This window comes from Orcinus orca, chromosome X (assembly GCF_937001465.1).
Source record: "Orcinus orca chromosome X, mOrcOrc1.1, whole genome shotgun sequence".
In the NCBI taxonomy this organism is placed as follows: Eukaryota; Metazoa; Chordata; class Mammalia; order Artiodactyla; family Delphinidae; genus Orcinus; species Orcinus orca.
In genome coordinates this window covers 111958608-111973584 of record NC_064580.1, presented here as the reverse complement: position 1 = coordinate 111973584, position 14977 = coordinate 111958608, and the positions used below count along the sequence as shown (strand labels likewise).

The window sequence follows — 14977 nt, the reverse complement described above, 5'->3', positions numbered from 1 at the left end:
CCTGTTCTTGCTCCAATTCCAAAGCTTGCCCTATGCACCCACATGCTTCAAACTGCTTTTCTGTAAAGCATCCAGTTCTGACCATGTCAGCAAACAATTTCAATCTTAAACTCTCATTGCAAAAATCACTTATCTTATGTGTCATCATTTGAGTTAATTACTGCTATGAGGACAATAAAATTCTTCTTTTCTCCTAAAAACTACCTAAGCAATGAAACTATAAGATCGGGAAACTTAGGGAATTCTTTTTCTAGGAAATAGGAATAAAAAGGATTAGTCTGCCCTATTCCAGTATTACACATGGGGAAGAATTCAATTAAACCACTCTTTTGGAACAAGCTATAGATAACAGAGTAACTTCTAGTGAGTTCTACTTAGTTGTATACTAAAAAAGATAATTCAATGCGGCTTACTTTCTTATACTTGGCTTTGGAATGCAAACCCCTCTCCACAGCCAAGGACCACTCTTGTTCCTTCACAGATTCAAAGTAGAAAAAGGCTTCTGTGCTCAAGTCCAGCTCTTGGAATCTGAGAAAACAAGAGGATGTCGGATCTACACACATCCCATAATTATCTCTGACTACCTCCTGTCCCATTTTCTGAGACATTAGATGAAACAATGCGGAAAAGATAAATTTTAGAGAACTGCTCTATTGACTCAGGTGATCAGTAAGGACAAGTAGTTTTCTTTTCAAAAGACTCCCCGCCACAGGTATATGCACAGGCTATGCAAAACACAAACAAAAAAACCTCCATAAGGGATAACAGTAGAGCTTTGCTTATATATCCTAGAAATAGTCACTGTTAGAATTAACCTCAAATCTCAGTTTCTATGAAGTATATAGTTTTCTATGGGTTTTGAGAGGATTAGATGCTTCCTTACACCAATTCAGGTATCTGTTCCTTTATGATCTCACAAATTTGACCCACAAGTTAACTCTCACATATAGTCTACAGTAGGTTTTTACAAATGGTGGGGAAAAAAAGCGCAAAATGTCACGTAAAGTAACACCAAACATACAGCCAAAATGAACTTCCAGACGCCATTTTACCCAATGCAGTAGATATCAGGAGGATTCGGATCACAGTTCAGCCAAGGTTCTAGCCCACTGTCTGGAGACTGGCCATTCACGTTCCATGTTCCAACAAAGAACCTAATACATGATTCCAAAACATAATTTAAAAACAAAGGTCAAGTGTGGATGGTCACAATAAGCAACATAATTTCTCAAACTGTTTTGCCACACACACACACAAAACCCTCTTGCCTGTAGAAGACAAAGGCAGTGGGCTTATTCTCTCCAAAGTTTACATCAGGTAAACCTACAGAAAGGAACCAAGTCTCTATTTAAAAAACACAAGTTTAATTGCTCTACCACATTTCCTTCCTATTACATTCCATCCAAACTCATATCTGAAGGGAGAGCTTGTGGATGGGAAAGAGGTATCTTCATGCTATAAGGATGTCTAACATGGATAACTATTCCATAAGGAGTTGTAGTTAAATCCAAAAACTCACTTCCCGAAGGATTACAAGGACATCTGTGTAGGAAATTCTGTTGAGACAGATATAGTATTAAGGGGGAAAGCAGAAAGGAAAACTCATGACTGTCTTAACTGTTTACATACAAATATAAGCATCACGGGAAATCTGAAGATCTGGAGGTTTCAGCATAGGGATATAGTCATGACTGAATTAGAATAAATGAGGCATAATGGGATAGCAGATGGGACTGGAATCTTGGACTAAAAGGGTACATGCTGTTCGAAAATAACAAAGGAAAGCGTTGCTGCTTTGAACATCGGGATACACGACACACACCACACGTAGTGAGTCCAGAAAAGAGGATATCACCAAGATGAAATGAAAAATATAATAGAGGAAAGAATCGAAGATAGACCTCCCAATCAAGATGCTTGGGTGAAACTTCCTTCAGTTAACTTCCCAAAGTAGGTAAATTAAAGTCTAGTGGTAATGGCGGACTTAATTTTCCAATATTGGCAAGAAGAAATTCAGCAGGTCAGATAGATAAACACACTTGCTTATGGAATGTACTAGGAGACAATTCTCTAGTACTTGTGAGCTTGACTTGGTTCTCTAAGAGTGGATAGAAAGGTTAGTAGAGGTGGTATCATTAGTAATTAGAAAATCCAAGGGAAATTGTAGCACTGGCATTATTTTGGATATGTATGTTATTGACCAGCATAAAGACAGGGGCTTGAATCAGCTCACCATTCTCTTCTTTATGCTTTTATTCTGAATTAAGCTAATTAAACTAATACCTTAAATACCCAAAGACCATTTTTTCCTATATGTACTAACGTTTAGCCTCAGTAAGTAGAAGAGAGACTAACCTGAAAGTCTGAATGTTGACATATTCTTTCTCTCGCTTTGCCAGGATGTGTTTGATGAGACCCTCCCGCTGCCCAGACTGGGTGTTTGGTACAAAGAGCTTCCGCATGGTATTGGTCACTTTGGGCTGTTCCTTGTTAGAAGCTTCCTTTTCACGTGGAAGCCTAGCAAATAAATGAGGAATTCAAAAGTGAAATTGCCTTAAACAATTCCCATGTGTGTCTCACACGTGGGAAATCTGTTTCAACATAGGACTTACATTCTATTCACTGAAGATGGTGGGGGTGGCGGTTCCCGATGAACCCCTGTAGGCTGATTCTGCAAATTTATTTTCTTGTCCAAATTCAAAGATGAAAAATTATCCTCAAATCCAAGAAGCCCTGAAGGACACAGAACCCAGAGTGGAAGGGGGGAAAAGATAACATCCAACTTATCCAGGATTGATAGGACTTTGCTTTGATCAGCGGTTTTGGTTTGATCACTATTTGCTCAGTGGCGTTACCAAACAGAAAGGTATAAGAGTAGTGATAACGTAGATTGGGGGAAGAAGCACATCTGTCCCTGAAGCACTGACATATTAACTAGAATGACAGTAAGTTACATTAACTTGGAACGTGAATAATAAGAGCTAGTCTTTATAGAAGACTTTTAGCACAATGCCTGGTTGATAGTAAGGAGCTATATCATTATCTCACTTAATTGTCACAAAGACCTCATGAGGTAGGTGCTATTAAAAATCTTCCTATGTTACAGAAAAAGAAACAGAAGCTCAGAGTTGTCAAAGTAATTGGACCAAGGTCATATAACTAGTAAGTCAGAGAACGGGGATTCAAACCCAGGTAGTCTGGCTCCAGAGCCTGCACTTTTTACCCCTCTGCTAAGCTGGCACTGAAAGAGCTAATGTGCCACAGAAAGGATCAGGAGTGAACGTGAGTCAGTGGGTACGGACTTGATAAAACCACTCCATAGGAGAAGGTATCTGACACTGACATTAATCCACATTATCTTATCTGCCCAGATAAAATCTATTGACTCTGCAATAATCATAGCAACCAGGGAAAAAAAGAATCTTTTCAGTACCTGAAAAAACAGAAGAGTTGTCCTCAGTGTCTAATTTCTGGTACCAGCTGGATGAGTCCTTTTGCTCTGGAACAAGAAGTTGTGACTGCGCTGGAGAGATAAGGGTCATAGTCAGAATGGAATGACTATTCCATTGAATGGAATATACCATAACCAAAGGCCATTCACTCAGCACTCAAGTGCAGGGGCCAGCGCCATTCTTGAACACAAAGGAAGAGACTAAGAAAATGAGGGCAGCTCTGGGATCATCTGGGACCAAAGGAGGATTACAGTCTGCAGTAAGCTGTCCAAGGAATGAAACTGAAGATTCTGGAAATTGACTCAGTGTCCTTAAAGCTGAATAGACTTATTCCCTAACCTATCCCTGGGGCCATTCCTGAAGAAAAAAAAAAATCGCCTATCAAGGCTCTAGGGGTGAGGTACTTTGCTAATGGCCACTTGCCTCTGTACAGCCATGTCCCATGCAAGTAGTAGAAAGAAAACTGCTGAGGCTTGAGTTACCTTCCTGAGCAGCAAGGACCTCTGAGAGGAACTTCAGACAGCGTTCCTCATCAGGGATTTCAAAGCGGCGCTCTCTGGTCCAGTCCCCCTGAATCCGAATTTTGCAGCCACCTAAAAAGAATGGAAATCCATGGACATATAGCTACGGAAAATAATGTTTTCTTGGGATATTTTCAACTTACCAATTTAATAGGAGAAGGTCCAGATTGCAAATATTCCAGACCTCTAACGTGTGAAGCATGCCTATAAGATCAAGGGACTGGGTGTGGTGGTGGTGCTGGGGGTGATGCACAGAGGAAAATCTAGTGAAGGCTGATAAACTGTGTAAATGAGCAGCCCGATAGAGTGATATGGTATGTACTGAAATCACAGTTTCCTACTTTCTGATATATTGCTCAAATGTCACTGTAGGAACCTCCAAAATCTAGCAGAAGATCAATTCCTCAACCACCCTCCTCCCATCTCCTAGCTGGAAATTCCTACCACTTCAAATCCAAATCATATAGTAAGAGTCTCTGAAGTGTGAAGGGAAAAAAGGAAATATGATGGTTTGTTCCTAGGTACAGACTGTACCCAGGCAATTGAATTTATAAGCTAATTAAAAAAAAAGCATAATGGGATTGGTTTGAATTATTCTGAAAAGAAGCATCTATACCTCATTTACCTCAAGTGAAAAATGTATGTCTTGAATAAACTCACAAAAACAATATAATGACCCATGTCCAGGAGTGGTCTGGTTCAAGTACAGTCAGTTGGAAAACAGTATAATTAGAAGCAAAGTTATCTGGGACTTTAGTTTCTTATGTATATAACATACTGTCTCCCCTTTTCTAATGCCCTCTATTTACCATCAACTGTCTGGATATGGTGACCCAGGAAACCCATGTCCTTGTTTACATTCTTATTTTAACTGATTTATTACACTTATTGCTTTCTCATGGCCCTGGAAACGATAAGCTCCTTCAGGGCAAGAGGCAGGCTGCACATACCGGTTATCCAACACAACACTCTCAATGGTCTCCCAGGGTTGTTTGGGACAGAGGGGCTTCTCAGGACTCAAGACTTCCAAAGCTAAGACCGGGAAAGTCCCAGGCAAACCGGGTCGTCGGTCACTTTATTGATAACAATGACATCAGACTTCACAGACAGAAGGCATTTAATGACTCCCAAACTGGACTCTTTCACACTTGTAAATAACAAAGAGGTGAGAAAATAAAATGAAAATCCTAGTTTCTTATGGCAGAAATCCACTTCTGAACCTTTGACTCTTTCTTTGCATTTCTTTAAGTTTCTGTATTCACAGATACTTAGTGATCAGAATAAAAGACATAAACATAGAGGAAAAAATGAAAAAGAAGGCACCCAAGAGGACCAGCAATAAGAAAATTAACGGGGGTGCCACTGTAAGGTGGAGAAAAAAAGAGGGGGCATGAATAAGGACTGTCAATTAGAGCAGCCTTGAAGATACGATGGGAAAACCTCCTTCAGGGCACAAGTAGTCCTCTCTTTCTCAGATAATTTATATTAAAAGTAGAAAAAAATTTAAAAAGAGCAGTTCCTACCTGATACAGACTTAGAACAAGAACACATATTCTCTCTGTCCCACAATCCTTGAAAGATATATTTTAGCAAATATAAAAAATAAACTGACCCACTTAACGGACAAAAGATTCCAGAAATTGCTTACAAAGTAACACTAGATGCTCTCTCACCACGTTGCATGGGAAAGAGGACAAATTACCCCCACCACGCAACCTTCTACTCTCCTCCCTTCCAGCCCCTCTGGCCTCTTTGTGATCAGCAAACACTCCTCTATCTTCAATTTCTCCTCTGAATACTCCCTGCATCTCTCAGTAGTTCTCAACTAAGCGTGCATTAGAATTACCAGAGGCGCTTTTAGGAAATACTGCCACTTGGGGCCCCATCCCAGGCCAAGAAAACAGAATCTCTGGGGGTGAAGCCCAGGCACCGGGAGTTTCTAAAAACACTCCTCCAGGTGGTCTAGTGCATCCAGACTGAAAATCAGAGTCACCTGCAAACTGGCTGGGCCCTGAGACTAGCTCCCGCTGCGGCCCTCTGAACTAGAGGCTATTTATAGCCTTTCACACCCTATGTAATTTAAGACTGATGTCCTTATTTGTCCTAATGCCATCTCCAGACCATTCCCTCTCCTCCTCCCTCATGAAAAATCCCTTCTCCTTTGAGGCTCACCCACTGGGCTATGCCAGCTTCTTCCCTTCCCTCCTCTATGGAATCATGTACCAACTTCCCAGAAACTTCCAAATCCAGGCCTGATTAAGACTTCCTCTCCACTCACAGCCCTGCTTTAACTTTGCGTCCCTGAAAAATTAGCACAGAAAGCTCAGTCAACACCTTCAACTTCCTCATCCAACGACCTTGCCCCTCCACCTCAGCCACCTACTCCCTCAGTCCCTACTGGGGCTGCCTCAGTTCTACCCTGGACCTTTCATCACAGAAACACCATCACCTCATAAATCTCTAATTCAAATATCCCACTCTGAACTGTTACTCCTTCCAGCTTACCTGCTCTTATGGGAACCTCCAGCACACTGATCCCTCCACTTTTTCAGTATCCATTCACTTCCTCCTGCTTTCACTTCCCTTTTTATCAAACAGATGCCATCGTTTCACTCTGTTGCAAAAACCCAGAACTGCCTTACCACTCTCACTCTGTTTTGGCTAACACCTATCTGGCTAACTCTCAACCCTCAGAAATCAAACTAACTGCCTTCTCTGTACTTACGTCTGAGGGAGTAAAACCACACACACACGCGCACACACACGCGCACACACGCACACACACACACGTACACGCACACACACGCACACACATACATACACACGTGCGCGTACACACACACACACACACACCCCCCATTATAAATTGACTGCTAACCTCAACGGGGCCCTATATGATAGGAAGCAATCTAAGTTTCCATAGTCCACTTGTCTCCCACTACTATTTGGAACCACTATTCACACCTTCTCATTTATCCTCAATCTTTGGATCCCCCTCTTCTCAAGCTCTCTTCTTCATACTTTATGAGCTTTACCTCATACCTCAGAGGAAACGGAAGCCATCACATGGAAACCTACCTGTATCTGTACTCATCTTCTCCTTTCTCTTCTGATGCACGAAGGAGGAGTCCTCCTATCAAAGGCCATCTTCTTTTTGAATTGCAACCCCTCAGGTTCTCTCAGGAATCTCACAGTCATTCTCTAGACACCTCCCCCACGTAGCTTTAACCTCTTCCTCACACAGGCTCCTTCTCATCAGCATTAAAATAAATCATGTTCTAAATCCTCCTCATTTAAAAAACAAAAAACCTTCCTGGACCCCATATCTTCCTCCAACTCCGGTCCACCTCTACATTCCCCCTTTGCAGTCAAGCTTTAAAAGACACACAGTTGCTACCTGCTCACCTGCCATTTCTCTCTTTAATCCACTCCAATATGACTTTGGCTCCTACCACCCCTCTGAAATTGCTTTGTTAAGGTCACCAATGATCTCCATAGTGCTAAATCCAATGGATACTCTTCAGTCATCTTATCAGACCTAGCAGCAGAAATCAACACTTGACCCCTCCTTGAAACAGTCTCTTCCAAAGGCTTCTATGACACCATGCTCATCTGGTTTATCTCTCTCTTTGGTCACTAATTTTAAGTGCCCTTTGAAGCATCTCCTCCTCTATCTGAACTTTAAAAAGTAGAGTGAGTTCAATCTTAAACCTTTTTCTCACTGTGTATCAGCACTGTCCAATAGGACTTTCTGTGATGATGGACATGTTCTTTAACTGCACTGTCCAATATGGTAGCCAATGACCCCATGTGGCTAAGGAGTACTTGAGGAGTGCTGAGGAACTGAGAAACTGATTTTCTAATTTCGTTCTAACTAATTTAAATAGGCACATATGACTAGTGGCTATGGTATCTGAGAGCACAGCTCTATATACAGTCACATCATCTCTCATGGTTTCAAATACCCTCTATGTGCTAGAGACCCAGACTTTACTTCTGAGCTTCAGATGCATACATTCAACTGCCAATTTATCACCTACACTCAGATGTCTCAAAGAAATCTCAAAGTAAACATAGCTAAAACTGAATTCGTGACCCCTACCCCAGGAAAACTCATTCCTCCTGCAACGTTCTTATTTCTGCAAATGGTACCACCATCCACATTCATGCCAGAAATCTCGGATTCATCCTTGACACTTCTGCTCACCCCCTGCACCCACACCAACCTCTGTTGATTTAACCTCCAAAAACATTTATCAGATCTGTCCACTTCTCTCCATTCTTACTCTCTAGCTTAAACTACTGAAGGAGGCTCCTAACTGGCACCCAAACATAGGCATAAAATCCTTCATATTCTTTCAATTTTTAGAAATCTGTAAATCCAGATTCCTTATCATGGCTTACGAGACCCTACTGGATCTGGTCCTAGCCTGTCCTACCTTGTGCCTGAGCCTTCTTTCAGGCATCCTGGCCTTCTTTCATTTCAAAGAAAGTGTCAAACTACTTCCCAAATTGGGGCCTTTTCACATGCAGTTCCTTTTACCTGGAATACTCTTCCCCATTTTCACCTGTCTCTTACTTATCCCCTCTGGTCTCAATTTAAATGTCACTTCTTCAAAGAGGCCTTCCCTGAGTACCCTGCCTAATTTAGTTAGCACTCTTATAAACTCTTTGTATTTCTCCTTGATAGCATTTATCAAAACTGCAATTATGGGCAATTCCCTGGCAGTCCGGTGATTAGGATCCTGGGCTTCCACTGCAGAGGGCCTGGGTTTGATCCCTGGTCAGGAAACTGAAATCCCACAAACCACGCGGTGTGGCCAAAATAACCCCACCAAAACAAACCAAAAAACCCCCCTGCAATGATACGACTATACCTCATCGGTTTAAATTCTGTTTCCTTCACTAAGTTTCATGAAGTACCATGACTACATTGCTTTCTGCTATATCCCCAGAACACAGCGCCTGGCACATGAAAGGTATTCACATGTTTATGGAATGCATTAATGGGTTATAGGCATCTACGTGACACTAGCATCAAACAGCACAGAAGCAAGAACCAAGGCTGGAGGAGCAACCTTACCTATGCTGTTCTCTACTGATTGTGCAGCACTTAGAATAGTGCCTGGCAAATAGAAGGCACTCGACAAATATTTGTTGAATAATGAATAAAAGAGGGTTTAATATTAGGGAATTAGTGTAATACAGTCCATCAATAGGTCAAATAAGGAAGAACAATATAACTATCTCTATAAATACAAAAGACGTTTGATAAAATTCAATATACATTCACCATTTTAAAAACCACACAAACTTGAAATAAATGCAGTTTCTTAACATGGTTTTAAAAAACCCTATCAAATCAACAGGCAACAACATCCTCAACAGTGAAGCACCACTTGAGGCATTCTCACTGAAACCAGGACCTAAACATAAATCATCATCATTATTTAATGTTGATCTCCAAATTCTTGTTGGTAAAATGAGACATGAAGCAAAACTAATAGTTATAGCTACTAGAAAGAGACAAAACTACTACTTGCAGATAACTAGGGCTGTCTATCAAAACCAAAAAAGAAAATAAACAGCCCCCCCAAAATAAAAATAAATTTCTGTAAAGTGGCTGGATAAAAGGTAAATATCTAAAATTCAACAGCTGCTCTGTATACTAGTAATAAGCAATTAGAAGATAAGAGATAAAAGGTTCCACTGACAATAGCAGCAAACAAATAAAATCCATCAAAAAACAGTTAACCTACAAATGTATGATAGCTATGAAGAAACCACAAAATGTTACTGAGAGATATAAAGAGAAACTGAGTAAGTAGAGATAGATATACCATGTTCCTTGACAGTGACTTAATTTTATAAAGGAGTTAATTTAATAAAATTTGGTGCATATCTATGGTGAAATATTAGCCATTAAAAATCATGTTTTTGGAGGAAACAAGATGGCGGAGTAGAAGGACGAGCTCTCACTCCCTCTTGCGGGAACACCAGAATCACAACTAGCTGCCAGACAATCATCGACAGGAAGACACTGGAACTCACCAAAAAAGATACCCCACATCCAAAGACAAAGGAGAAGCCACAATGAGACGGTAGGAGGGGCACAATCACAGTAAAATCAAATCCCATAACTGGTGGGTGGGTGACTCACAGACTGGCGAACAATTATACCACAGAAGTCCACCCACCGGAGTGAAGGTTCTGAGCCCCACGTCAGGCTTCCCAACCTGGGGATCCGGCAATGGGAGGAGGAATTCCTAGAGAATCAGACTTTGAAGCCTAGTGGGATTTGACTGCAGGACTTCGACAGGACTGGGGGAAACAGAGACTCCACTCTTGGAGGGCACACACAAAGTAGTGTGCGCATCAGGACCCAGGGGAAGGAGCAGTGACCCCGCGGGGGACTGAACCAGACCTACCTGCTAGTGTTGGAGGGTCTCCTGCAGAGGCGGGGGGTGGCTCTGTTTCACCGTGGGGACAAGGACACTGGAAGCAGAAGTACTAGGAAGTACTCGTTGGTGTGAGCCCTCCCAGAATCTGTCATTAGCCCCACCAAAGAGCCCAGGTAGGCTCCAGTGTTGGGTTGCCTCAGGCCAAACAACCAACAGGGAGGGAACCCAGCCCCACCCATCAACAGTCAAGTGGATTAAAGTTTTACTGAGCTCTGCCCAACAGAGCAACAGTCAGCTCTACCCACCACCAGTCCCTCCCATCAAGCCTCTTAGATAGCCTCATCCACCAGACGGCAGACAGCAGAAGCAAGAAGAACTACAATCCTGCAGCCTGTGGAACAAAAACCACATTCACAGGAAGACAGACAAGATGAAAAGGCAGAGGGCTATATACCAGATGAAGGAACAATATAAAACCCCAGAAAAACAACTAAATGAAGTGGAGATAGGCAACCTTCCAGAAAAAGAATTCAGAATAATGATAGTGAAGATGATCCAGGACCTCGGAAAAAGAATGGAGGCAAAGATGGAGAAGATGCAAGAAATGTTTAACAAAGACTTAGAAGAATAAAAGAACAAACATCTAGAAGAATTAAAGACCAGAGAGGAACACCACAATAACTGAGATGAAAGCTACACTAGAAGGAATCAACAGCAGAATAACTGAGGCAGAAGAACGGATAAGTGACCGGAAAGACAGAATGGTGGAATTCACTGCTGCGGAACAGACTAAAGAAAAAAGAATGAAAAGAAATGAAGACAGCCTAAGAGACCTCTAAGACAACATGAGACGCAAGAACATTCGCATTATAGGGGTCCCAGAAGGAGAAGAGAGAGAGAAAGGACCCGAGAAAATATTTGAAGAGATTATAGCCGAAAACTTCCCTAACATGGGAAAGGAAATGGCCACCCAGGTCCAGGAAGTGCAGCGAGTCCAATACAGGATAAACCCAAAGAGAAACACACAGAAACACATAGTAATCAAATTGGCAAAAATTAAAGACAAAGAAAAATTAGTCAAAGCGCAAGGGAAAAACGACAAATAACATACAAGGGAACTCCCATAAGGTTAACGGCTGATTTCTCTGCAGAAACTCTACAAGCCAGAAGGGAGCGGCATGATATACTTAAAGCAATGAAAGGGAAGAACCTACAACCAAGATTACTCTACCCAGCAAGGATCTCATTCAGATTCGATGGAGAAATCAAAAGCTTTACAGACAAGCAAAAGCTAAGAGAATTCAGCACCACCAAACCAGCTCTACAACAAATGCTAAAGGAACTTCTCTAAGTGGGAAACACAAGAGAAGAAAGGGACCTACAAAAACAAACCCAAAACAATTAAGAAAATGGTCATAGGAACATACATATTGATAATTACCTTAAACGTGAATGGATTAAATGCTCCAACCCAAAGACACAGACTCACTGAATGGATACAAAAACAAGACCCATATATATGCTGTCTATAAGAGACTCACTTCAGACCTAGAGAAACATACAGACTGAAAGTGAGGGGATGGAAAAAGATATTCCATGCAAATGGAAATCAAAAGAAAGCTGGAGTAGCAATACTCATATCGGATAAAATAGACTTTAAAATAAAGAATGTTACAAGAGACAAGGAAGAACACTACATAATGGTCAAGGGATCAATCCAAGAAGAAGATATAACAATTATAAATATATATGCACCCAACACAGGAGCACCGCAATACATAAGGCAACTGCTAACAGCTATAAAAGAGGAAATTGACAGTAACACAATAATAGTGGAGGACTTGAACACCTCACTTACACCAATGGACAGATCATCCAAACAGAAAATTAATAACGAAACACAAGCTTTAAATGACACAATAGACCAGATAGATTTAATTGATATTTATAGGACATTCCATCCAAAAACAGCAGATTACACTTTCTTCTCAAGTGCGCACGGAACATTCTCCTGGATAGATCACATCTTGGGTCACAAATCAAGCCTCAGTAAATTTAAGAAAATTGAAATCATATCAAGCATCTTTTCTGACCACAAAGCTATGAGACTAGAAATGAATTACAGGGGAAAAACCGTAAAAAACACAAACACATGGAGGCTAAACAATACGTTACTAAATGACCAAGAGATCACTGAAGAAATCAAAGAGGAAATCAAAACCTACCTAGAGACAAATGACAATGAAAACACGACAATCCAAAACCTATGGGATACAGCAAAAGCAGTTCTAAGAGGGAATTTTATAGCTATACAAGCCTACCTCAAGAAACAAGAAAAATCTCAAGTAAACAATCTAAACTCACACCTAAAGGAACTAGAGAAAGAAGAACAAACAAAACCCAAAGTTAGCAGAAGGAAAGAAATCATAAAGATCAGAGCAGAAATAAATGAAATAGAAACAAAGAAAACAATAGCAAAGATCAATAAAACTAAAAGCTGTTTCTTTGAGAAGATAAACAAACTTGATAAACCATTAGCCAGACTCATCAAGAAAAAGAGGGAGGACTCCAATCAATAAAATTAGAAAGGAAAAAGGAGAAGTTACAACAGACACCGCAGAAATACAAAGCGTCCTAAGAGACTACTACAAGCAACTCTATGCCAATAAAATGGACAACCTGGAAGAAATGGACAAATTCTTAGAAAGGTATAACCTTCCAAGACTGAACCAGGAAGAAACAGAAAATATGAGCAGACCAATCACAAGTAATGAAGTTGAAACTGTGATTAAAAATCTTCCAATAAACAAAAGTCCAGGACCAGATGGCTTCACAGGTGAATTCTATCAAACATTTAGAGAAGAGGTAACACCCATCCTTCTCAAACTCTTCCAAAAAACTGCAGAGGAAGGAACACTCCCAAACTCATTCTATGAGGCCACCATCACCCTGATACCAAAACCAGACAAAGATCCTACAAAAAAAGAAAATTACAGACCAATATCACTGCTGAATATAGATGCAAAAATCCTCAACAAAATACTAGCAAACAGAATCCAACAACACTTTAAAAGGATCATACACCACGATCAAGTGGGATTTATTCCAGGGATGCAAGGATTCTTCAATATATGCAAATCAATCAATGTGATACACCATACTAACAAACTGAAGAATAAAGACCATGATCATCTCAATAGATGCAGGAAAAGCTTTTGACAAAATTCAACACCCATTTATGATAAAAACTCTCCAGAAAGTGGGCATAGAGGGAACCTACCTCAACATAATAAAGCCCATATACGACAAACCCACAGCGAACATCATTCTCAATGGTGAAAAACTGAAAGCATTTCCTCTAAGATCAGGAACGAGACAAGGATGTCCACTCTCACCACTATTATTCAACATAGTTTTGGAAGTCCTAGCCACGGCAATCAGAGAAGAAAAAGAAATAAAAGGAATACAAATTGGAAAAGAAGTAAAACTGTCACTGGTTGCAGATGGCATGATACTATACATAGAGAATCCTAAAAATGCCACCAGAAAACTACTAGAGCTAATCAATGAATTTGGTAAAGTTGCAGGATACAAAATTAATGCACAGAAATCTCTTGCATTCCTATACACTAATGATGAAAAATCTGAAAGAGAAATTATGGCAACACTCCCATTTACCATTGCAACAAAAAGAATAAAACACCTAGGAATAAACCTACCTAGGGAGACAAAAGACCTGTATGCAGAAAACTATAAGACACTGATGAAAGAACTTAAAGATGATACCAACAGATGGAGAGATATACCATGTTCTTGGATTGGAAGAATCAATATTGTGAAAATGACTATACTACCCAAAGGAATCTACAGATTCAATGCAATCCCTATCAAATTACCAATGGCATTTTTTACGGAACTAAAACAAATCATCTTAAAATTTGTATGGAGACACAAAAGACCCTGAATAGCAAAAGTAGTCTTGAGGGAAAAAAACGGAGCTGGAGGAATCAGACTCCCTGACTTCAGACTATACTACAAAGCTACAGTAATCAAGACAATATGGTACTGGCACAAAAACAGAAATATAGATCAATGGAACAGGATAGAAATCCCAGAGATAAATCCACACACCTATGGTCAACTAATCTATGACAAAGGAGGCAAGGATATACAATGGAGAAAAGACAGTCTCTTCACTAAGTGGTACTGGGAAAACATGACAGCTACATGTAAAAGAATGAAATTATAACACTCCCTAACACCATATACAAAAATAAACTCAAAATGGATTAGAGACCTAAATGTAAGAACAGACACTATAAAACTCTTAGAGGAAAACAGAGGAAGAACACTCTTTGACATAAATCACAGCAACATTTTTTTTGGTCCACCTCCTAGAGTAATGGAAATAAAAACAAAAATAAATAAATGGGACCTAATGAAACTTCAAAGCTTTTGCACAGCAAAGGAAACCATAAACAAGACTAAAAGATAACCCTCAGAATGGGAGAAAATATTTGCAAACGAATCAATGGACAAAGGATTAATCTCCAAAATATATAAACAGCTAATGCAGTTCAATAGTAAAAAAAACAAACAACCC

At 40.3% G+C, this 14977-nt stretch overlaps 1 protein-coding gene across 5 annotated transcripts in view; it reads right to left on the bottom strand.

Annotated features, from left to right (window-relative positions):
- OCRL (OCRL inositol polyphosphate-5-phosphatase) overlaps positions 1 to 14977 on the bottom strand; it is a 56126-nt gene that overhangs the window by 29920 nt on the left and 11229 nt on the right. For all 5 annotated transcript variants that reach the window (XM_033407057.2, XM_033407059.2, XM_033407058.2 and 2 more), the window contains 6 exons: positions 3935 to 4045; positions 3434 to 3523; positions 2613 to 2733; positions 2356 to 2517; positions 1053 to 1154; positions 414 to 528 (listed from right to left, as the gene is read on the bottom strand). In XM_033407057.2, the coding sequence (XP_033262948.2) occupies positions 414 to 528; positions 1053 to 1154; positions 2356 to 2517; positions 2613 to 2733; positions 3434 to 3523; positions 3935 to 4045 (701 nt within the window). The remainder of the gene's footprint in view (positions 1 to 413; positions 529 to 1052; positions 1155 to 2355; positions 2518 to 2612; positions 2734 to 3433; positions 3524 to 3934; positions 4046 to 14977) is intronic.